Source organism: Emydura macquarii, unplaced genomic scaffold (genome assembly GCF_026122565.2).
Source record: "Emydura macquarii macquarii isolate MOO-44397 ecotype Brisbane River unplaced genomic scaffold, CSIRO-AGI_Emac_v2 contig_3530, whole genome shotgun sequence".
Classification (NCBI taxonomy): Eukaryota; Metazoa; Chordata; order Testudines; family Chelidae; genus Emydura; species Emydura macquarii.
The window spans coordinates 1,441,847-1,467,423 of NW_027133667.1; the positions used below are offsets into that span (position 1 = coordinate 1,441,847).

At 40.9% G+C, this 25,577-nt stretch overlaps 1 protein-coding gene across 1 annotated transcript in view; it reads left to right on the top strand.

Annotated features, from left to right (window-relative positions):
- The first annotated feature begins 525 nt into the window (after positions 1 to 525).
- The window catches only part of LOC137145394 (serine-rich adhesin for platelets-like), a 141,031-nt gene continuing 115,979 nt past the window's right edge, over positions 526 to 25,577 (top strand). Inside the window, exon 1 of the mRNA XM_067536111.1 lies at positions 526 to 655. Within this exon, the coding sequence (XP_067392212.1) occupies positions 526 to 655 (130 nt within the window). The remainder of the gene's footprint in view (positions 656 to 25,577) is intronic.

Below are 25,577 nucleotides of genomic sequence, written 5' to 3' on the forward strand. Positions count from 1 at the left end.
TTTGCCCTCACTTGGTCCCCAAGCCTGTAAGCAAAAGCATTAGATAAGACTCCCTGTACAAACACGGAGTCTCATTTAATCTGGGAGCAGGAGTGTGTGCTAGGCCCATAGCCTGGGGTCTGCTGCTTAAGTGAATGACAAGCTAGGAGGGAAGGCCAATGTTAAATGGTCCAGCCTACTGTACTTTAAAAACAAATCTTGAACAGGAATGAATTCTCTTGCATGACAACTAATGATAGCAGTTCTAACATATATATCTCAAACCAATGCATGGTTTTCTTTCCTGTATGTAGAGGTTCTCATCTTCAAGTTTTTAAAGTTTAAAGAATGGAAAATGAGCTAGATAATACTGTCTATGCCTCTACCCCTTCATGTGTTGCTATTGGATTAATCCTTTTAATAACAGGGTGGTGGCTTTTTCTGCACACGTGGAGGATTGGTGGATTCTCACTCTTGCTTTTCTTTCCCCAGCACACTCGGCACCAGGAGAGACCTTCATTACTGTGTCCCAGGTTTACAGCTCACATGAGAATTTCGCTTGGAATCCTTGAGTCTACCCAGATGCTTAGTACCAAGTTCCAGGGCCTTCCAGTCAAACAGATGAGTCAGAACAGGAAAATTTTCCCAACTCAGAGAAACACCTGGAAAGAGTCAGGTAAAATACTTGTGGTTTAAATAAAGGAGTCTTATAAAATATTTCATCTGTCAGCAATGCAAATGTGAACCTCTCTTCTCATCTCCATTTGTTTCCAAGAGCATAAGGGAGAATTTAAGAGAGAAAATCAAGACATATTACTACTTTGTGCATTCTGTTGTATTGCATAAACACACAGAGTATATACTTTTAAGTACATTCACTTTGAAAATATTTTCTTGCAGGCCCGCAGTGCACCTGAGAAGTGCGTTATCTGATATAACCACACTTTTTGTAATTTAATTCTGATATTGTACATGGTGGCATTACAATCCAGTGGTATAGTATTTCAATAATCAAACAATATCAGTCCTATATATTATAAACAAAAATGTAGACTGTATTATTTCTAAATGGCAACAGTATGTATGTATCAAAAATTAGCATTTGACAACTAATTCCACACACTTACTACTTACTGTTAAAGATATGGGGGTATGTAGGATAGCACTTTTTTGGGACTGTTAACTTTATAATGGTAATCACTATAACCATCATCACAAATAGATTAATATATTTTAAGGCCAGATGGGGCGATTGGGATAATCTGGTTTAACCTTCTGCATAGTTTGTTGACTTTTACCCAACAACTCCTGAATCAAACCCAAACACTTGTGATTGAACTAGGGATGTAAGCGGCTAAACGTTTAAATGATGAGAAACTGTCTTACCATTTATTAATTAGTTTAAACATTGCCCTGGGAGCGAGGGGGAGGCACCAAGCCTAGTGTGGCTTCCCGTGAGCAAGAGCTGCCCAGCTGCAGCTCTGTACATGCAGCTCATAGCCCAGCACAAGAGCTGCCAAACCGCGGCTCAGTAAGCATTCGCCTGGGGGGAAACTGCACTGGGTTGCCCAGCTGGGCAGCTCTTGCTTGGAAGGGAGGCGCTGAGCCCAGCATGCCGCCCCCCATGCATTTAACTGTTTAAACATTCTATTTTTAGAACATTTAAACGGATTATTAATTAAAGGATTTTTTACATCCCTAGATTGAACTAGAGTATAACTTTTAGAAAGACATCGAGTCATGATTTAAAGATTTCAAGTTACAGAAAATCTCTCCTTGGTAATCTGTTACAATGGATAAACCACACTCACTCTTAAAAATCTGTGCCATATTTCCAGTTTAAATTTGTCTAACTTTAACTCTCAGCCAACGGATCTCATTATACAACAAAAATACAGCATGTATTGATCCAAGTGCCAGTTTATTTTTTTCAGGTGTACATATCTGCCTTTTGAACCGTTATTCTTGTATTATAAGGTATCAGGTCAATCTGCCAGGAGATTTCTTGTTTTTAATGTTTTCTTAGAATGTTTTTATGACTTTGGCATAAAGTTTCATTGGCTTCTGGATGGGTTGCAAGTGCACCAGAAAGATGTCATATTGATTTCCATGAATATGGTATCCTGTGTCTTTGAAAGAGCCATGATGACACCTCGTGCTACAGGACCTACTTAAGAATATTTCCTCAAGTTGTTAGGACTCAGCAGGAGGGATTGTGTGACCTTTTAGCTATCTCTGAAAAGCAGAAGCTCTAGTTCGTCCCTTCCCAGTAGTCTAGGGTCAAATGTTTACTCAGCAGGGAGTCAGACATTTTCTCTATAGTCTTCAGCTTCAAAGGAGAATTGGTGTGAGGCCAAATGCCAAGTGCTGTGGAAATTCCTCCCTGTATACTAAGAGCGACAGTTTATCTCAAATGATTGCTAAGAAAGGGCACAGATTCATCACAGGGCGTCTCAGTTTAAGAGATCAAATTTAGGAACCGTCTCAAATTCTTCAAGTCTAAGTGGAACCTATTTAACAGTAGGTATCTGGAAAACACATGAAGAATATGGAGAGTTTCTATATTAGGGTTATTTGGTCTCAAGATGAAATAAAGTTTAATTGTTATATTTCCCAGACTCACAGATCTTTGAGTTTTTCCTGGAAAATATTTTGAAGAATACAGACCAAATATTACATAAGCATAGCTACGACAGTAATATACATGAAAAATCAAAATATGCCTTCTGTGTTTGTAGATAGGTGACTAGTATGTGTTCTATAGCAGAGAATTAGTTGGACATGCATTAAAATGCTCCCATACTGTATATACATATCATTCCAAAATTACTGTGCATCAGAGAGGAAAGACCCTGGTATAACCAGTGAGATATACTAACTAGTTGATCCATAGGGATGGCTAGGAATGCTTTTGGAAAATATGTGAGTTAAAAGTTTATATAGTTTTTTCTGGTAAATTCTTAGATGAATATGCCTATGCGTTTTTCTTTATTAATGTGAAGTCACTTATGGAGGCTGATGTAATGTGAAAAAAAGGTTTACATTGATTTCTGTATAGTGTTGCAGCTATATTTTATTCTCTTTCATTATAGGCAGCACAGATAGCAATGCCCACAGTAAAGATTGCCCAACACTTTCCATTATAAGCAGTTGAGAACAGGGTCTAATAACATTGCCAAACTTTAACTGTTTGGACTGAAATGTTCTATGTTGGCCTCAGGCCATTTTGTTTTTGTTTTGTTTTTTAAATTTAAGCTTAAATGGTTAATCTGTTGTTTTGCCCATGTTAAAAACAAATTATTGTATTAGAGACTTAATATGTGGTGTGGGGGGCGGGGTCACATTGGTGTCAAAGCTGTGCCTTTTGTCGTCTTTATGAACAACTCACATTTGGCAGTGATAAACCTCTGAAAAAGCTCAGTTCACATGTGGTCAGTGGAGACTTCTTGGAAGCCGGCAGCTAATTTTTGTCTGAACAGAAGCTGCCCCTTCCACGTACAGCTCCTACACATGCCCAGATTGCAGCCTAGTGTTGCCACCTCTGAGATGTACTGCCTGTCCCCACCAGCCTGACTCCCTTCTGCCCCCCTCATGCAGGCAGCAGTGCAGGCGGGGGATGAGGGGGCAGTTCATGGCCTTTTTGACTCTTACCTTCCCACCACCCCCTCCCAGGAGCCCCTGCCTCCTCCACACCAGTCCCTGCTTCTGACACCACCCTGCAGGTGAGCCTCGGTCTGTCCCAGTTCCTGGTCTCCAATGCTGGAAGGAGCCACTGCAGGTTCAGGAGATTGCAGGCCTGGCACTCAGAGCAGGTCACGGTATGTGTGCCACCCCTACGGAGTGACTGAACAGACAGGAGGGGCTGAGCTTTACGCTGCAGCTGCTCCTCTCAGCTGCCAAGGGCCACTGTGGCACCCGGCACAGGGACTGAGAGCATAGGGACTGTCTCTCCTGTGCTCTCCATGCTCCCCCTGCTGGCTCCCAGGCAGTGAGGAGTGGAAGGAGGAAGTTGCCTGGCTTGAATATCTTGGGATGGACAAGGAAGGAGGAGGGGAAAGAGGAAATGTTGGGGGGAGGGGGGAAGGAGAGGTAGGGAGGACTGAGGAAATGGGCAGGAGCTTTGGGTTGAGGGAAGGAGAATAGGAGCCTGGAGGGGAGAACGATTAGGAGCAGGAGTTGGGATTGGGTCACTGAGGCGGGAGCAGAGAGGGGCAGAGGACCAGAGGAGGGAAAAAGGAACAAAGGGGGGAAGGGGGGAGTTAGGATGAGGAGATGGGCATGAGTCTGGAGGGGTGGCTGGGCTGCTATCCCTCTTTCTGGGCAGTAGCCAGGGGAGAGAACAGCAGGAAAGAGGTCAGGAGCTGGAGAAGAGGGAATAGGAGCAGCGGGGGACATGGAGGGTGGAGAAGAACTGGGGTAGAAAGGTTTATATCCATTAGAGCACACACCCCTACAGAATCTGGAATTGGACCCAGGATTCCTGAGTCTCATCGTTCCTTTACTGTTTAGCAAATAGCTGTGAAAGCCACTGGCAAAGTTGTGTCTCCATCTCCCTCTTGTGTTAAGTACACCTAGATGATAACAGCCTCCTTCTTTGTTAGCGTATGCTGTGGATCCAAAGATCCCAACCCTGCTGATGAACCATTTGGGGATAGGAGTCAATAGGGTTCCACATATGAAAGTTTTTAAAAAAATGAAGTGTTTTTCAAGAGAATTACAGTAAAAACAAAACAAGAAAACAACCCCCCTATATTAAAAGCACATGATCAAGGTTGTGAAGTTGAGCACTCAAAAGTTAGGAAAAGCCAGAAATAAGGCTGCTTGTGCAACTTTACTTCAGCACCCTGTTTGTATTCATTATGATAGCGTCTTCAGTTACCACATACTATTTTTTCCTGAGGACCTCTGCCTCATTCAGTGAACTGGATGCCCCTACTTTGGGGATGAATTAAGGTTGTGGAGTGAAGAAGACTATGGTTGGTAGGACTCCTGCTTCATTTTTTACTGAAGTTGTAAGGTGGGTTGTGAATGAAACAGAGCAAATGGCTGCAGAGGTCTGCAGAAAGAGAAAGGATGGCCTTGTGGTTAAGGCAGCTGAATGTCACTTTGGGGCATTGGATTCTATCCTTTCCTCTGACACAGAGTTCCTATGTGGTGTTAGTCAAGACACTTAACTCAAACTTTACCCAGGTGGTTACTACTTGTGTATGCCTCATTTTCTGGGTGTCCAGTTTGGGACCCACAGTTCTCCTTTGCAGAAATGCTGAGTGCCCATAACTAAGCTTAGTTGAAGCTCTGCTCTGAACATAAAAAAGTGGTATAAAATCCTAAGAACTCTGAAAAATCAGGCACATGGCCTCTCAGCTGGATACTCAAAATTAGCAGACACTTGATAATTTGGGTTTCATGTCTGTGCCTCAGTTCCCCACGTGTAAAATGGTGATAATACTATTACTTCCTCACCTGACAGGGGTATTGTAAGGATAAACTCATTATTGTTTGTGAGGCTCTTAGCTACTATAGTAATGAGTGCCATAGAAAAACTCACGAGGAAATTAATAATTTTGTATTCAAAGCAGGGTTTGGACTGTGTACATTAAGTAAGGCCTGGCGGAGCGGGGGGGCTCATGTTGAATGAGGACGATAAAAGAAAATTGAGAAACTACCCATTCACTGAACAAGGCAGGGATCTTGTGGAAAAAGTATGTGATCGTGTCGTTAAGGACTGTCTCATGATGCATATGCACAAGGGAGCTGAATTAAAGTTGCATAGACAGCCTTAACCCTGGTATTTTCAAGCTTTTGAGAGCTTGATTTTGCAACTTTTCTGTTAACATAGATTTTGAGTGCAATATATTAAAGTTTCTCAGAGCATCCAAAGCTACCAAGCATGTCCCCTGCGTGGTGAATGAGGGAGTGTCCACATTTGGTTAGCTCCAAATAACGAATAAGGAGCTATGGTCCTAAGGTTATGCACAGGCCGGGTAACCCCACCATGTGAAAACAAATAGAACTTCAACTTAAAGAGGATCAAGCAGTTTTAGATCGGGTGCAGACCATATTATTGTTCTTAGACATAGAACAAAGTGTGGAATGGCAAGCACCTCTTGTGATACATTTTATAGACTTTCATAAGATTTTTAGCAGCGTGCACAGAGATGGTCTTAGGAAAAATATGGTGTACTACGGAACACCAGCAAAAATAATTAGAATAATCAAGGATCTACATGATAAAGCTGTCAATGACGGTGACAACATCAGCTCATGGTTCGCAGTACAACTTGAGTAAGGCAAGGGTGTAGTATATCCCCACTATTATTTTGCACTGGTCATTGACTATGCCATGAAGGAAGTAACAGCAGAAGGCAACCAAGGAATTTTATGGACAAATGATAAAGCATGACTGGATGACTTCATCTGTGCTGAGGACATTGTCCTGTGTAGTTTAACACATCACTTAACGGAAAAAAATACCCAGCTTCTAGAGCATATGAATATAAGAACGGCCATACTGTGTCAGACCAATGATCCATCTAGCCCAGTATCCTGTCTCCCGACAGTGATCAATGCCAGGTGCTTCAGAGGGAATGAACAGAGCAGGTATTCATCAAGTGATCCATCCCGTCGCCCATTTCCAGCTTCTGACAAACAGCAATCCCTGCCCATCCTGGCTAATAGCCATTGATGGACCTATCCTTCATGAATTTATCTAGTTCTTTTTTGAACCCCGTTATAGTCTTCGCCTTCACAACATTCTCTGGCAGGGAGTTCCACAGGTTGACTGTGTGTTGTGTGAAGAAATACTTCCTTTTGTTCAGTTTAAACCTGCTGCCTATTAATTTCATTTGATGCCCCCTAGTTCTTGTGTTATGAGAAGTAGTAAATAACATTTCCTTATTTACTTTCTCCACACCAGTCATGATTTCATAGACCTCTATCATATCCCCCTTGGTCATCTCTTTTCCAGGCTGAAAAGTCCCAGTTTTATTAATCTCTCCTCCTACGGAAGCTTTTCCATACCCCTAATCATTTTAGTTGCCCTTTTCTGTACCTTTTCCAATTCCAATATATCTTTTTTGAGGTGGGGCAACCAGATCTGCACACAGTATTCAAGATGTGGGTGTACCATGGATTTATAAAGAGGCAAGGTGATACTTTGTCTTATTATCTATCCTTTTCCTAATGATTCCTAACATTCTGTTAGCTTTTTTGACTGCCGCTGCACGTTGAGTGGATGTTTTCAGAGAACTATCCATAATGGTTCCAAGATCTCTTTCTTGAGTGGTAACAGCTAGTTTAGATCTCATAATTTTATATGTATAGTTGGCATTATGTTTTCCAAAGTGCATTACTTTGCATTTATCAACATTTTGGCAGATACAGCAAAACAAGTTGGTTTGTTTCTCAGCAAGGGGAAGACAAATTATATGGCTATTACTGTCCCAAAAGTAACTATCAGAGAGGATGACAAAACCCTAGAAAAGGTCATTTTATCTATTTGGGGAGTGAGATGTGCAATGATGGTGACATCATGCTAAATGTCAAGCAACGAATATCAAAAGCACCAAACAACTTCCATAAACTTGAAAATATTTGAAAAAGTAGCATGATTGGCACTGACAGAAAGGTACAGAGTTTTAACACTGGCATCATGTCTGTCCTCCTTTATGAAGCAAAGTCTTGGACATCTATAACAGAAATTGATAAGCTTAACTCATTCCAAAGTAAATGTCTGCAGAATTTCTTCAGAGTTCATTAGAGTTTCTTGCAATATCAGAAATTCTAAGTAAAGCAAACCAATCTAAAACATCAAATAAGAAGACGATGCATGTATTTAGGAAACACTTTAAGGCTGCCACCAACATGACTTCCATGGTAAGAAGTAACATGGACACCACCTGGAAAGAAACAGAGAGAGCAACCTAGAGAAACACAGAACAACATAGAAAGAAGCCAGATCCATCAATGTGATACTCAGAAGCCTGAACAGACCAGCACAAGACTGAAATAAATGGTGGGAATTGGTGGACAGCCTTTGCACCTCTGGGTGCAGGAGGATAAAGAAAAGAAAGGAGATATTTGTGTGTGTGTGTGTGTGCGCTCACGTATGTGTGTGCGTTTTGACATAAGATATCTAGCTACATCAATGCATTCTAGAGTTCATACATTTGTTCAGCTTACCATCAATTGATGGAGTTAGTCTTTTTATTCAAAACCATACATTTCTATTCCACATTCTGAGTCTAGGTAGCATAAAATTCAGCCAATTTCTCATGATGGTATATTTTGATAAAAATAGCAACAAGATGGAAAATAAGAAGAAATTAGGTCAAAGAGACGTGTGAAGGGAGCAAATCAGTGGAGAATCATGAAGACTAGCTGGAAGATTTTATAGAAGAGATGGAGTCAGCTTATGGCTGTTAAGAATGCAGCAATGTGTTCCTGCTGTCAGAAATGGATGAGGAAATGATCTGGCATGTTTTTGGAGATAGTTTGTTGGATGTGGCATGCTTGTTCCCTGTTTCCTGGTAAAGTGGAAGAAAAAAATGGTTCCCTGGACATGTGTGTCTGGCTCATGCAAAGGCAGATCTTTTGCTTTGTTAGTTATGGTGATAGTTAATTCTACTTGGTTCTGAATCAGATTAAATTTAGCTATGGAGAACCAGGGAAACTGGCTGTCTCACTCACTCAGTTTTACTCGTAACAAGAGAGAGGTCAGGCCCCTATACAGTGACGCATTTAAGCATGTAAAAAGTTAAGCACATGCTTTAGTGCATTGCTGAACAAGATTGGACATAAGCTCATGCTTTGCCATGGGGCTTGAAACATTTCACTGTCCTTGATGTCTGACGCTGTTTGCTCGGTCAGAAAGAAGTCTGCAGTATTGCTCTTAGTGGAAGATGCTGTTTTTCCAAAATAAATTTTAAGTTAGTTATCCCAGATAATTATTGTCTGATTGCTTTATGCAGGCATCAGCAGGCTGATTTACAGTCCACCCACACAGCAGCCTGACTGCCTTTCATGAACCAGCAGAAAGAACCTTTTATTATTTGGTAGTAGTTTGGTTTATTTGGGGGAGTGATGCAAAAACAAACAGGGGGCTTAACGCTCAGAAAAATTCAGGAAGCATCCTTCAGGAAGGGGTGTTATCAAAGTCCCCATGCTGCTGTACTCATATAAATGCTCCCTCTTTTGTTCCTGCAGGACTCCAAAGAATAAAACCAAAACTCAAAGCGGAGGAGGCACCACTGAGTGAATGCAACAGTGTTTCCTTAATCCATGTGGATCAAAAACATGAACGTTTTGATTCTGTAAAGAATCTTCCTCAGCATGCTGGATTAATCACATGGATTAATAAAACACTGTTGCATTCACTCAGTGGTGCCTCCTCTGCTTTGTATTTTCTTTTTTTATTCTTTGGAACCCTGCAGGAACAAAAAAAGAGCATTTATATGAGTACCATAGGCACTGGCCCTTTGATAAAACTCCCCCTGTATAAGGTATGTTTCCTAAATTTTTCTGTATGCCATTACTTCTCTTGAATTTTTCTATGTGCTAAGCCCTTGGTTTGTTTTAATATTTGTATTGATCATCTTGAGCTTCAAAGTCTATGTGCTGTGGATTTTTTTTCTTGTTCCTGTTTTAAGAGAATGATGCAATTAAAATCATGCACTGGAACGCTTTCATAATTTAAACTATATATTCTGATGCAAAAACTACATGTCATTTCAGTCACTTGCTAAAGAGTGGAGTTTGTTTTCCAGGGTCCTTTCAGAAAAACGCTCAACTCTAATCACATTCGGACCCATGGTGGAACTTGCTGCCCTTCCAATACAGATACTTTTTCATTCTCACTCTATGAAATCATGCGTTTTATTTAAAAATACTTACACTTAACATCTATTCTAGTGTGAAGCCATATGGCAAATGACAGAACAAGGAGCAATGGTCTCAAGTTGCAAGGGGGGAGCTCTAGGTTGGACATTAGGAAAAAGTTTTTCACTAGGAGGGTGGTGAAGCACTGGAATGGGTTACCTAGGGAGGTGGTGGAATCTCCATCTTTAGAGGTTTTTAAGCTGCGGCTTGACAAAACCCTCGCTGGGATTATTTAGCTGAGGTTAGTCCTGCTGTGAGCAGGGGGTTGGACGAGATGACCTCCTGAGGTCCCTTCCAACTCTATGATTCTATAATAAAGCCATATGATAAATTGTGAAGCCATATGATAAAGTGCCAAGCCCCTGTGGAAGGGAACTTGGTCTGATATAACAGTCTGACATGCATATGAATAGGAAACCCATTCTTTCAGTCCCCTGGATACCACAAAAAGATTTATCTTGGTATCTGACTCTAAATTATCTGCCCAGGGGGTGACGTTCCTTCCAAGGTGATGTAGGTGCCACCACAAATTAGTCTGACTGACTTGTAGTATAGTAAGTTTCTATTTATGAGCTCTTTGTTTGCCCCTTTAATAATGAGTTAGGGATTCTGACTCCAAATCATAAAAGCACTTAAACCCATGCTTAAGTACTTTGCTGGATTGGGTCCTCCATCCTTTTGGGTACCCCTGATATAAGGCCAAGAGTTTTACAAAATGGGTGTCTTAAGTTAGGCTCCTAAATCCATATTTAGGCACCTGATGATTCCCAAGTGCTCAACACCCAACAGCTTCCCTTAACTCTTGTTTATGTAGTCCCAACATTTTAGGTTAATAGAATTGGTGAGTTTCATCCTCCAGATGCTAATCAACCTTAAAAATCCTTCTCTAAACTCAGAATTTCCTGTATGTATTCGGTCCAGCCCTATTCGCAGCCAAAGGCCTGTGAGCCATTGTGGTGCTGGAATTGTACCTTAAATAGCTACTGCAATTATTAACCGACTATCTGACGTGTACGAGAACTTACTCCATATTTAGACATTTGACATTTATTATGAAATAGCAAACCCCATTTTGAACGAATGAATGAACAAACCAACCCCAACGTATTTTGCTTTATTTCTGTTGATATACTGACTTGACAGGTCATTGTAGCCAAAGAGAATTATAGTAAAATGGTTGTCTCCTACATTTTTCTACTGTTATTCTTTGGCATTCCTGTCACTTGAAGTCAAGTAGCTTGTTGAAGCAAAGGAGTAACAACATAAGTCAGCTATTGATCAGTCTCATCTCTGAAACTCAACAAGGCAGTCACTTGAAATTTTTCAGTTCACATAGCCTTACAATAATCACCTTAATCTGGGACTTTTCCAAAATTTTAGAATTGGGTCTGGTGTTCTTGAGAGCTATTTGGTAGGATGGCTTTCTTGTTCTGTGATGTTTCACATTGTCTGTGGCATTTAGGATACCTATGTTCTTTGTGTTTATGTGTATACTTACTCTATAGACTGTAGGAAATGGTGAGAAATTAAGATTTGACCTTTCTGTGCTGACTGCTTATAAATGAACTAATAAAAAAAATCTTCATTTTTTGCATTCCAATTAACTAAACTCTGGGCAAATGCCTAGCATATCTCTGAATGTGCTTCCTTGATAGATTTGGGAAGACACTAACTGCAGTTATTTGAATGTGGTACAGTTAATATAGAGGCTGATAGTTCATCAGATTTTCCTTGTCATTTCCAAAGACTTCTTTCCTCTCCCTCTTTTTTAATAATATATGAGCAATATCTATAAAGGGCAATTACTTGTGTTTTACAATAGCACTTAGAACTCTGTAAAGAAAGTCTATTATTGAAAATACCTATAAATATGGAGCTGACTGTTCACTTCACACATGGTAAAATGGGTGTAGTGATGCAGGTATCCATCATATTAATTCTCCTACTCCAATCCTAGGTCTGGTGAGAATTCAGGTCTTAATGTGCCAGTCTGTTGGCTGCTATTGCTTCTGACTTGCACAAACCCTTCCCTCTCATTACACTGAATTGCCACTTCTAGAACAAGAGCCTCTTGTTAATTATTTGTAAGAAGGGCTGCATATAAAATAGCCCGTTCAAACTTTCTGGTTCCTCTGTTTCTGTAGGAGTTTGTGTTGCCAAGTCTTGCAATTTTTAGCATGAGTCTCGCTGTATTTCATGTTTTGCTTAAAGCTCCAGCTACTGGAGGCAATTGATTACAAGAGAATCTCAGCTTTCATTAAAAGAGAAATTAACTTGCTAGCGTCTGTGGTTGCAGAGCGAAGCTTGAAAATGTGACCTGGCTACAAACTAAAGACCCAGAAACCATAGGGAAATAAAAAGAACCTCACGTTTATGATTGTTCTAAAAAAATCTTATAGGTTTTAAGCCAATCTGATGAATTTTTGGAGCTTCTTGGGTTTTGAGTGTTTGGGGGTGATAATATTGCAGTTTCAACATACAGCACCCACCTGAGCTCTGAGGAAGCAGTGACCGGAGGAGAAAGACACACACACCAACATTTTGTGATAAACCCAATAAGGGCTGTTACTGCCTCTCAAGCAGGGCTGCGAAGCTGTCGTGGCTTTGAGATAGCTCAGAGGAAGAAGACTTGAGGGACCGTAGGTCTCAGACATGGACCCATGTATCTGAGCATCAGCCTTGGGAGAACCCACACAGTATGAGATGATCACTTGCCTCCCACAGTTGGAATGCCCACAGTGCTTGGTATCAGGGTTCGTGGTTCTGTCATGGTTGCTAACATTACCAGTTTTTTGCTCACCACATAAGATGGCTTCCTCTCATGGTGTCACCCCAGAAACAGTCTGAGTGGCTGTGAAGGAAGGACTCGGCTATCCATCAAAACATCATCTAACCAGTCCCAATGCTCCAGGCACTCGCACCAGGCTGGTTATGGGATCCATTCCAACCTGGTGGGTATGTCCAGTAATTTCTGGACAGAGTTGCTCTTGGTTATATTCTGGGCATAAGGGAATAAGGTAGTGTGATGACTGGTGTGTGTGTGTGTTACCTTTCTGCTTCCTCCTTGATTTGTTTTTGTTTTGTTTCCTTGTTCCTGCTCCCCAAACTCAGTGTTCCTGTTCCTGATTGTGTGTGTGTGTGCATAGCATTTGGTGTGTGCAGCTACTCAGGGCCCGGAGCTACATATCTGCTGTTTGGACTGTTGTCACGTTTTGTTCAGACAATTGCTGACCTAATTGGTTCAGGGTTATTATAGGTTTTGATTGACAACCTACCTGTGTGGCTGGCTTCAGGGTTTTTTTGGGGGGGTGTTTTTGGATTGCTGTTCTGGGGTGCATCAGAAGGTACCATTATGGCAGCAAGAGCTTTGATTCTGCAGCCCATGCTGGCTGCACAACCTTTGGCTGTTGACTGTCGATACTTTATTTGGAATTTTTGGAAATACGGATCATACAACTCTCCAATGCTGCGTAGGCTGTGATGGCATTGATATTTATGATGGACTCTCAGAGCCTAAGTCCGCCTCTGGTGTGGCTGTGCAGAACCCTAGTGCGTATTTCAGCACCGGCGATTCTGTTCTGGCCAAGAAGGAAACATTTTTCTGAAGCTCACCAGCAGCCCAACGAAACCATAGCTGAGTTTGCATGTTGTTTGCGGAGGTTGGCTCAGGACTGAGAGTTTGGGGATATTATGATGATCATGCTCAAGGATATTTTTGTGATTGGTGTAAGCAGTGACCCACCCAGGTGAATGGTTACTGGCTGAAGATAGAATCATAGAACATTAGAGTTGGACGGGACCTAGAATGCTAATTTGTTGCTGCGGTTGCTAAGAGTGAAGCGTTTGAGAGGGCTCTTGCTGAAACGGGTTCTGTGTCTATGCTTAAATCATCAGCTGCTCCAATTTCCATAGCCCAGAGTCATACAACGCTACCTGCTCCTGCTCCACGGCTCCAGCAGTGAAAGTTGCCAGTTCCTCGCTGTTTCTATTATGGTAGTATGAGTCACTTGGGCAATTCCCTGGCCGCCTGCTAGCACTACTATATGCCGGGCTTGTGGGAAGGAAGGATGCTTTGTGTTAGTTTGCCATGATACTCTGGTTAGTGAAGACGGGAGGCCTGAAGTGTGTACTGTGAATGTGGAGCAGCATGAGACCCACCCTACCAAACACTGTAATATTTTCTTTAGTACGATCTTCGCATGTGCCAAGGCGCTGGAACTTGTGTCCTGTATCATGGAAATTAATGGAACGTCGCTGAGGTGTATGGTGGACATGGTTGTCAAAGTTAACATTCTCCCCTCAGGGTTACTTCACAATCTGGACGTTTGCCCAACTACAGTGGTTACAAAAGCTTGGCATTTCTGTGCCTTGCAGACAGCAGATGAAGCTGTACGTTCAGTGCTCTTCAAATGCATAGTCTTGACTACAAAGCTTTACATTGTTAAAGGAATGTCTGTGAAGGCTATTCCATTTATTATCCTACGATCTGTGCTTACATCTGTGCTAGTATGCATGAACTCTCACAGGACACCTCAGGTGTGGCTATGCCATCTGAAATAGAACGGGATACCAAAGTGTCCTTCAGAGACACCATGATTAATTTAACGGTGATGGTGTTTTTGTCCATGGGATATTTGTATTCCTTGCAGTTGGATTTGAATGCCAGGGCCTGTGTATTGCCTGCTGTTGTGGACAAGATCTGAGCAGAATTGGAGTTCATGAAGGATAATGGTATTAGCTGAGAGATAGAAGGGCCTCTGGATTGGTGTACCCTGACAGTGATCATATACAAGAAACATGTGCTATTTGACTGTGCACAGACTTTAATAAATATGTGATACTGTGAGCAGTTTCAATTGCCCAACTTCAAAGAGGTGACTTGTGGATTCCAGATTTGCTCTGTATTAGACTACTAATCTGGTTATTGAAATATACCTGTGGCTGAAAGTTCGCAGCTGTTGCTGACTTTTGGGAGATACTGCTATCAACAACTCCCTTTTGGCTTAGTCTCTGCTCCTGAGGTATTTTAGAGAGTGGTTTCTCAGCTCTTGTATATTATCCAGGGTGCATGTTACTATTTGGATGACATTCTCCTCTTTGCTAAGAGACTTCCTCAGCATATTCTGAATCAGGTGCCAACCCGCCTCCAACAAGCTGGCACGATGCTGAATGCGGCCAACTGCAGTTTTGCAAAAGATGCTGTAGAGCCCCTAGGGCGTTCTCTGTCAGCCAATGATGTGAAACCCATGTCTTAACAGCTACAAACTATTGCTTCACTATTGTTACCCACTGATCATAGTGTTTTTTGTTTGTTCCTTGGCCTAGCTCAATACATAGGTGGTTGTGCTCTGCCCCATTTTAGTACCTTTGCCAAGCCATTGTGGGATTAAACCCAGGGCCAGGACCAGTTGGTTTGGACTAAGGAAGCAAAGCAGACTTTTGAAACCCTGCATCAAGCCCTCTGTTAGATCCAATCCCATGCTTGTTTTGATCCATGGAAGACTGAAGTGATTCAAACTGATGCATACAGTCTGGTTCTGGGTGCAGTTCTGTTCCAGGAGGGACCGCCAGTTATATTTGCATCCTGCACTCTCACCCCAATGGAAGCAAAGTATTCCCAGATTGACCTAGAATTCTTGGAGATGGTTTTTGCTATTGTATGCTTCAAGGTTTACTTAGTGGGAAAACATTTCACCTTAGAAACTGATCATTTGTCTGTTCTGGGCCTCTATCATAAGGCCATTGACCTGCTGAGGGTGAGATTGCAATGGCAGATTGTTCAGTTGCAGCAGTATGACTGACATATCAAAGGAAGATGTAATTTACTTGTCTATGCTCTTTTGAGAAATTCTGCTGGGTTGGTACCTTTGTATACAGAAACTGTAGAGTACACCACTTGCTTTTTACTGAAAGATATGCCCTTTGACTTACAGTGGAACGCTGATGCCACTCTTTAAGACGCTGAACTGAGCAAGATGATACATACTGTACAAGTGGGTTGGACAGATGCAGTACTTAAGAAAACTTTGTCTGCAAAATTCATTCCAAGCTCACAGTGAAGACATGAGCTACACAGCATATCTTATGCAGAGGATCCCGGGTGATTGTTCCAAGAGCATTGCAACAAGCAGACCTGCATGTGGCTCATGAAGGACAGTTGAGAGTTATGAAAATGAAGGAACTTCTGTGTAGTTATTCTTGGTGGCACTCAGACATTGAGTCATGTGAAGGCATGCTCAGACTGCACAGTGCATAGAATTACTGTTCGTCTGGCCCCTTTGAAACGTGTAGTCATAGACAGAACATGGCAGAGAATTGCAGTGGGCATTACTGGCCCCTCAATTGCACTGCATGGTTACACACTGTTGACTGTTATAGACTATTGCTCATGTTACCCTTTTGCATTCATAATTCCACAAGGCACCTCCAAGGAGCTAATTTCTTGCTTAACCACCTTATTCACTAGGTTTGACCTACCAGAGAGCCTTGTTTCAGATAAACGGACACCTAATTTGAAGTCTTTCTGAGAAGTATTGGCACAGTACATTATAAATTTGCTGTGTACCATTCCCAAGGAAGTGGGATGGGGAGAGACTGCCTGGGACTCTGAAGAAGTGTATTGCTTGCATGCTGGAGGAACATCAAGATACACCTTTCCTTCCGTATTGCATTAAGTTGTGCTTTATATGATATTTGGAGTACACCTCATGAAAGTATTGCAGAAACTCTGTTCTATTTGCTCTTCAGTCAACCTATGAGGACCAAATTGTCTGTGCTGATGGAAAAGGTTAATTCCACTCCTTCACTGTCTTTGAAGACGACTGATGTGACTAGGATATATATGCGTTTCAGCAAGCATATCCATGCAAGACTTGAGGTGTTCTATTCTGGACAAGCAGTGTATATTAGGTGAGGGTCTAGAAGTATTTTTGATACTCATATTAGTATATATCTGTTGTTCAGACTGATATCATGTTTTGTTCAGACTGTTGCTTACTTAACCAGTTCAGGATTATTACATGATTTGATTGACAATCTACTTGTGTGTTTTGCTTTATTTTTTGGGGGTGCATATTTCTGGATTGCTATTCTGCAGTGTATCAGAGTGTAACTGATAGATACTTCACCTAGGTTGGAGATGAGACGAAAGTTCCTCTAAACAAAAGAGAGGTCTTACACTCTGAATGGTACATACTAAAAGACATAACAATTACACTGTATTGGACATTATCTACATTACTTGTAACATTAGCTGTAAAATTAAATAGTGGGTGAGCTAATTGCTAATACCAATGAAAGAAGGGGAAGATTATGGTTTTCCTGCGATCTCAGTCAAAGATGACCCATGTTTCAGGAATATGGAGGAAACCCAGACTCTGAAGGGGAGGAAACAAGATTATACTGAAAGTAAATAGAATTGACTAAAAATGTCTACTCTAATTATTGTTAGTGTAATCTTAAGTCCTCTTCTTCAGTGTTTGAGAGTATCTTGGTGTTTGTAAAACTTTATCATGATCTATGTTTGTTTATACCGTCCAGCACTGGTCAATAAAACATGACTCTTTTTTTTAAGGGCCAACTCAATATTGCATGCGAATAGGATGGCAGGGATAATAAAAACTTAGTGCAATATTTTCTATCTCCATTGAGCGAGATAGTAATAAAGTGCCATATAGCACTGAAAATAATGTTAAACAGATATTTCACCTTAAGAATGTGAACTAACATTGTGGTGTTATTTTTAAATAAAACCCATGAAAAAAGTAGTTTTAAAAGGGTGGATACCCCCATTTATATGATAGACAAGCATCCCACATTCCCAAATCTATTGACAAAAACCACAGATATTCCACTCATGGTTTTCTCTGGCAGTTTGGTGTTTTTTACAATGTGGACAATGGCCACTAGGAAGTTGGAACTACCAGGAGAAGGGTGTCATCACAGTCCTGATTCAGGCGAGCATATAAGCATGTGCTTAAGTCCATCCATTTTCAGAAAAGGACTTCAATGGGATTTACACATGCTTAAGCACTCTTCCTGAAAAGGAATGCTTCTTGGGGCCTCTCTTCATTTCTACTTATGACCGACACCTGGACTTGAAATGAGGTCTCTGGAGGTAAAAGGTGAGGACAGAGGTAGCTATGTGGGTTCCATGGAGTCCTACAGTGTTGCCTATGGCTATCTTCATCTTTAATAAGGAAGTATGGCACATCATATTTGCCATTCTCAGTGTGTGATTCTCTTTCTTGGTTGGGGCTGGCTGCACCAACATATCAAAGATGAGGACAGCTGCAGTTTCCTCCATTACATGCAAATTATCTTCAGCACTAAAGCTCCTGGCAGAGTGCCAATATGGCCCTCTTTGGCTAAATTTTGATTCATCCGGGTTAAAGTATTAACCCCTTTGCTTCAGAGCCCTTTATTTAGTCAAAATATTTTCAGCATTTTATGGACAAATATTAAAAAAAAAGTCTTAAAGAGATGTTTTTCTTTATTTACTATCATGAATCATGAGTAGCACCACAGTTAAATGAACAATCAACAAATAAAGAAAATAATGGAATCTGTTCTTGTTCCTGTTGAAACATTACGATAAATGCTACTTCACAAATGCCATTAAAATGCATGTCAGGAATTTTCCTTGGCTGTCTACATGCCTTCTTTTAAGATCATTCAACTACATAATGACTTTTAAAGATATTCTTTTTGAAGTGGAAAAACTTTTTTCACAGGCTAGTTGAAAAAGATATTCATGGATTTTCAATGCAGGATTTTAGGAACATCTTAATTTCTTTACTCTGAATGATTTTTTAAAAAAAGTTAAATTGAATGATGGTTTTGTGTTTCTCATACCTTTTATTTAATAAGAATGATTTTAAATTAAACACCACTATAAATCAGCTGGCAAGAAAATCATAGGCATGCATTCTTTTATTTTGCATTTTATTCTGGGCACATACAATTTTTGTTTTCAAAATCACATTTGATAAGTTTTTATCTCTAAAATCAATAAAGCTACTTAGTTCTACACTGTTGCATTTGTTTCTCTGGGAGTACATTCACAGGTTTGCAAACTCTTTGGAACCCATTATTTAAAGTCTGTTCCTGCCTTGAAAAGTGACCTGAAGAAATGGCATTTTGGGGTTCCAAGTTCATTGTGTTTCACTGATTTCCATATCCAGTTTGCTCAATCTGCAATTAAAAAGACGTTTTCTTTTCTAGCAATGGGCCCCACAAATTCTCCCTGACTTCTCAGAGTCCAGATGTGTACTTCCCACACTGAACATCATTGCCAGCAGTGAAAGTGCGGCAAACTCAATTAGCTACACCTGTGCAAACATTGCTTTCAGATTATGTCCTCAGTTAACATGACCATAAACCCTCTGATGGCTGATGGGGTTGCACAGGTACTACTGAAGTCATAATCCGAAGACACTGGGGTAGCACAGGTAATGTTGAAATTATTGAATTTAGCCTCCAGAACCTTTATTACTGCTCGTGAGACACCAGATAAAAAGATCCCAGCTTGACTGTCAGAGCGTAGAGTGAGTTTGTGAGCTGGCAGTTAGAAACAATATTGCTATATTTGCAATATAACAATTGAAACATCATCAGGGCAAATCCCAGAGAGATCTTTGCAGATGGGCTGCCATTTGGATTGGCTCCATCTCCAGCTAGGTCTTTAAGATGGTCTGGCTGGATAGACAGTTTATGTCCATCTTTGGTCCATCTTATCATGCCCCTGAAACTTTTGGCAACCATGTGATCATTGGCCTGGTAGTGGCACTCCTTGGTAAATATGCTTTACCATTTGTAATTGAAGCAATTGCAATTCAATAGCCCCTTGTTTTATTGGGATATGAGACACAAAGAACAAAAGTCCCTGATATACCTTCTTTAGACCATTATTTTTTGTATACTTTATCATGTCCCCTCTTACTAGTTCCCTTTTAAAGTTAAACAATACCAATCGTCAGTCTCTTTTCATAAGAGAGTGTTTTGAGGCTCTTAATCGTTGTTGTCGCCCATCTTTGAACCCCCTCTAATTTAACAATATTATTTTTGTGATGCGGTGACCAGTTCTGCACACAGGGGCAGAGCCACATCGGGTGGAGTTCTGTCTTCTGATTCTCTGGTGACCAATTTTAGATATCCATTCTGACCTTTAAAAATGGATAGTATGATTGGTAAAAGTAGCTTATTCTGCACAATATATTTCACTTTTGTAGCCTCTGTAGCAGCTAAATCTGTAGGTAATATTTCTTAGCTGGTCAGGATTTTTTTCTTCCATAAAAAGGGACAAATGGTATGTTCTTTTATTTTATTAGTGTTCTGTGTTTGGGACATTGCTTGTCTGAGAAAGGGAAGAGCGGGATTCAGTGGCTTGTTTGCAATGTTAAAATATCCATTATCTATAGATCTATTAATATATCATGATTAAGCAATGTAATATTAAACCTTGCAAAATGGAGTCTCTTTGAGAAATCCAGGTAGGCAAGAAACTTTCTTTTGCTTCTCTTAAATCCCATAAACCTGGGAACCATTATTTTTGCCTGTGGAAGACGAGAGATTCATCTCTCAACCCACAATCAATGATAGTCAATTCCTACAAGTTTCTTGAAGTGTCCTCTTATTTTATCATAGCCTGTAGCCAAAAGACTCTCTAAGTAAACCAAAGGGAACGTCTTTTAATTGATAAACAACCCCCTTGGGAGTCCACACTGGCTTGGGCTGAAATGGTAACAATATGGTCATTGAGGACTTTTAGAAAATGTCTACATGGGAAGCAGAAACTCACCACAGCGAGTCTCCGAGCCTGGGTCTCCAGAGTCAGGCTCACACTATGGTGCAGAAAATAGCTGTGTAGATATTCAGGCTTGAGCTGGTGCTTGAGCTCTGAAGACAGCACCTCCCCCTGGATTGAACAGACACTGCTGTTTTTAATGCCGTAGCATGAGCCCAAGTCTATAGAACCGGGCTCTGAGACTGGCTGCTTACAAGTTTCTGCTTGCCATGTAGACATAGCCATGGTTTCGTTTCAGCACAAAATGCGCTCAGAGCTACAGCACAAATGCTGAGGTCTTTCCTCATTGTAGTTTGGTCTTTACCTAGGTAAGACTCCCATTGATATACATGACTGAGTGAAGATTTCAGGATTTGGCCAAATATGTGATCATTGAGGTCTTGCTGACTTGTGTGTCTCAGTAAGCATCTTTACTTGTCTCAATGCTACTCATACATATATCAGGGTGCTCTAAAAAGGTGGGTAATTATCATTATCCCCATTTTACAGAAGGGGAAACTGCTGCAGAGAGGGTAAGTGACTTGCTCTATATCACACGGTGAGTCAGCAGCAGAGGCAGATACTGAACCCAAGTCAGTCTGTCTACCTTGGTTTTCATACCATGCTCACCACCACAGAATCTGAGTGAAGGACAGTGCGGTCTCCTGACTCTTTGTCCCATTCCCTTTCTAGTGGGCCATCTCTCTTCAATAATATTGTATATAATTGTGATACATATGAATTGAGTATTTATGTGCTGTACACATTATATATATATAATGTAGCTGTCTATATTTTCTACAATTTTATATAATTATATGCATGCCTGTTTATAAATTATTTTTAACTTGAAAATACTTTCCAGCGTGCATTTGTGAAGCTTACTAATGACTGAAATTGTCTGATGCCACCATATACTCCTTCTATGATCAAGAATCCAGATTTTTGTGGAATACAAAGGTATTTCCTTCTATAGAAAAATTAAGCAGGATTTCTTTTTTAATTAGATGCCTAGAAAACGTTCCTTCCTGAAGTGAAATATGCTTAGTGGTCTTAGCTGAGCTTTTAAATCCATTTGATGGGACCTTCATACAATAGCTTACCATTGGTGATCTTCGGCGGTGAGTGTTTACTCAGAGGCCCAAGACTAAATTTTCAAGGAGACTGCACACTAGAGGTTTTCAATATAAATTAATATAAATCAAGCACTCAGACAAAGAGAAGTGTGGTGCAACCTGCATTTTGGATATTTACACAATGCATCTCGCTTGCACAAGAACAGAAGAGGTCTGTTTTAAAGCTCTAAATTGCCAATCTGTTATGTGTACTGAATTCATCATTTTATGAAAGGGGTGGTGGTGGTGGTGAGATTAAAGGAGGGTATTAGTTCATTAAGAAAAAGTTGTTTTAATGTTAAAAGATTGGAAAATTCAATGTGTCTGTACTTTTCAAACAAAGTAAAACGCTATACAATGTACCGTGTCTTAGGAATGTCAAGATTCTTGAAAAGGGATACAGCTTGCAGCAGAAGAATCCAAACGTTTGTTAATGTATAGGCATTCATCAACTGCTGTTCATTAACACACATATTGCTAATGCCTGGCAATGGGGCGAACATTTTTCTGGAGTGGGGTCGAAAAACTAATTATTCACCATATGGTGGCTGGCTCAGCAACAATTGCTGAAGCCATGGAAGCAAAAGGAAGTTGGCTGGTTGATTTCTTTGGGCAGTTTGCACAGCGATGACTCTCTTGACACATGCCATTCATGTGGCCTCTGAATAACAGATGGGCTAAGGCTGGGAACTGTGGAAAAATCATGGCAGAGATCTGGTGGCAGCCTCTGTCTTTTTATCCTTCAGAATGACTTTGGGTCACATGGTCTGTGAAAATAACAAGTAGGGGATTGTACTCTGAGGATTTCCCTGCTTCTTTCATAAAGCCAGAGTGTAATTTTGACTGCCTTTTCGTATTTTGTTTATTAAAGGGATCAGGGTTTTAGATGAAAGAGATTACTTGGTTTGTGGTAGGGGGTTGTACTATGCCAATGACACTCAGCTCATTGTTAGCAGGAAAAATGCTGGCAGTTTGATAAGGGATAAGAAAAATGGAGGGGGTTTAAATTAAAATTTAAATTACTCCTTATTTGTTCTCTTCTCATTTGTAAATCTCACATAGGCAAGTTAAGATAAGAGCTGTTTTAGATTCAGAATACTGAACTCTGAAATGAGTTAGTATTTTTTCCAGAGGAGCTTAGGAAAGGAGGGTAAGATTAATTTGAACATGCTGCACTTGCAGCTTGTGGGCTTTCTGGATTTTACGTTGTTCCAAAGATGTAAAAATGGGAAGAAGGTGAAAATTGCCAATAGGAGATTTTCTGGGCTTTTTATGTCTTTAAAAATCAGATTAGCTTGAACTGTTGATGATAAGCAAATTACATTTTAATTAAATGAAATAGATCATGGCAGCTCGGATCAGAACTTTCTTTACCTATGTGACTGTTCTTAGCAAAAGGAAAAGTGAGTAAGTATTTACAGTGCCATTCTTTATTACAGTTACCACTCTGTTGCTGGTCGTGCTGATTATCGTTGATTTTGGTTATAAAATGAGAAAGTGGCCCAAAACTGAATATCCAACCACCCCAGATTTGAAAAAGTTCATATCTGCATCTAAATTTTATAGTTTGAACCTGTCTCTTTTAAAAAAAAAAAAAAAAAAAAAAAAAAAAAAAAAAAAAAAAAAAAAAAAAAAGGCTTCCAAACTAAAATGTAGAATGCAAGATCTAGTCTCAGGACCCTCACTTTTTTCACTCTGTATGTGTGTATGTGTGTTTTCCCAAACACAATGAACCTAAAAATTCTCTGATCATGTTTAAATGACAATATTTACAGAAAAGAAAATCTCTTGTAGATTCAAACTCCAGGTTCAAACAATACAAAATAAATAAATGAATCTGTGAATATTTTTTGTTGTGCAGTCATGTTATTTATTGTTCACAAATTTTCAAATGGCTGCTGGGCATTCATATAAATGTTTGTGAATCCTAAAAGTTTCACAAGTTTTAGCATGAACAGCTTTTATCTGAAAAGTATGATCTCTCACTTGGGAATGATTTTTCGGTTTAAAAAGTTTCTCATTCAGTCAAAGACGAGAAATAATATCATGTAACTTCTGAAAGTCATACACAGGTAGAGTGGAGTCACATCGAATAGCCCACATTCTGCACAACACATAGGTTTACATTTGCTCACATAAGCTATTTGGTGAAATCTTAAGAATAATGAATACATTTTTAAAAATAAGGATTGGTAGACTTGCAGGAAAAATGGTTAGATTCAGAAGTATTATTTGCAATGGATAATTTGTCCAGCTCTAATTCAAACTCTTTTTCGCATTCCTGTAACTCAAAAATATCTCTGCTTCTTTAAGGGCCTTACTGCAATAAGTACCAATTACTTACACGTAGTTCTATTGAACTGATTTGGGACTATTTGCATGAGTAAGTACTACTGATTATAAGAACTATATATCTGAGTAGTGTGAGGGGGTGGGGGAACAAAATACCTAATTTGTTTCAAGACTGAGCTGGATAAATGTATGGAGGGGATGGTACGATGAGATTGCCCACAACAGCATATGGCCCATCAATAGTTGTTGTTAGCGCATATCTCCAGCAGCCAGAGATGGGACATTAGATGGGGAGGGCTCTGAATTATTACTGAGAATTCTTTCCCACGTGTCTGGCTGGTAGGTCTTGCCCACGTGCTTAGGGTCTAACCGATCTCCATATTTGGGGTCAGGAAGGAATTTCCCCCGAGTCCAACTGGCAGCAATCCTGGGAGTGTTTTGCCTTCCTCTGCAGCGTGGGGAATGGGTTGCTTGCTGGTTTGAACTAGAGTAAATGGTGCATTCTCTGTAACTTGACATTTTCAGACTTCAGTAACTCAGCTGGAGGTTATGGGCCTATCACAGGAGTGGGTGAATAAGATTCAGTGGCCTGCAATGTGCAGGAGGTCAGAGTAGATGAGTGGTTCCCAACCTTTTTGAGTGAAAGCCCCACTAGTTAACATTAGATAAAACACATGCCCCTCTCCCCCCAACACCCCACCCCCTCACTGGCCATAAACACTTATAACCCCTATAAACACATATAATGATAATAGTAACACTAAATTACGTAAATAAGAATAATAAATTGCTCTTACCTCAGTAAGAAGCTAAGGCTTCCCTGATGCAGCCGCCACCCCACGCCCCGTGTGGTCCCACCTCTTCCTGTCCCTCATGGACGGAGGCGGTGGGTGCTGGCGGGTTGGCTGGGGCTGCTCTAGGCCCCGCTGGTGCAGGGCTGCTCCGCTCCCACCAGGTGCCCAGCCAGCTTCGGGGGGTGGGGGGGTGGGGGCTGCTTCTCTGCTCTGGCCAGTGCATAGCTTGGGGCTGCTGTTCCCTGCGGGGGCTGCTTCTTCACTCCAGCCAGGCTGGTGCGGAGCTCAGGGGGCTGCGCCTCACCGGCATGGGGCTTGAGGGGCTAAATGACCTCAATATTACTGAAGCCTCACAGACCCCCTGTAACCTTTGCCCCCCCCCCCCCAAAAGGGGTCACGCACCCCAGGTTGGGAACCGTTGGAGTAGATGATCATGATGCTCCCTTCTGGCCTTAAAGTCTTTAGGAGAACTAAACAGAATGGGCCAAATTCATCCCCAGAGTAACTCTGTTGAAGTCAATGTATGACACGTCAGCTCCTTGTGTTCGCTTCCCGTCAGTGCTATCTAACACACGAGTGGACAGCAGTTTTTTAATAAAAGTCACTTTTACTGACCACTAGCGTGGCTGCATTAGTAGTCTGAATGCATTTGGACCAAAAGTCTCCAGTCCACTGCTGCTGTTTGCCAGAGGCCACTTTGCATGGGGGTGTGATAGTGTTTGAATGGAGGGAATGCCA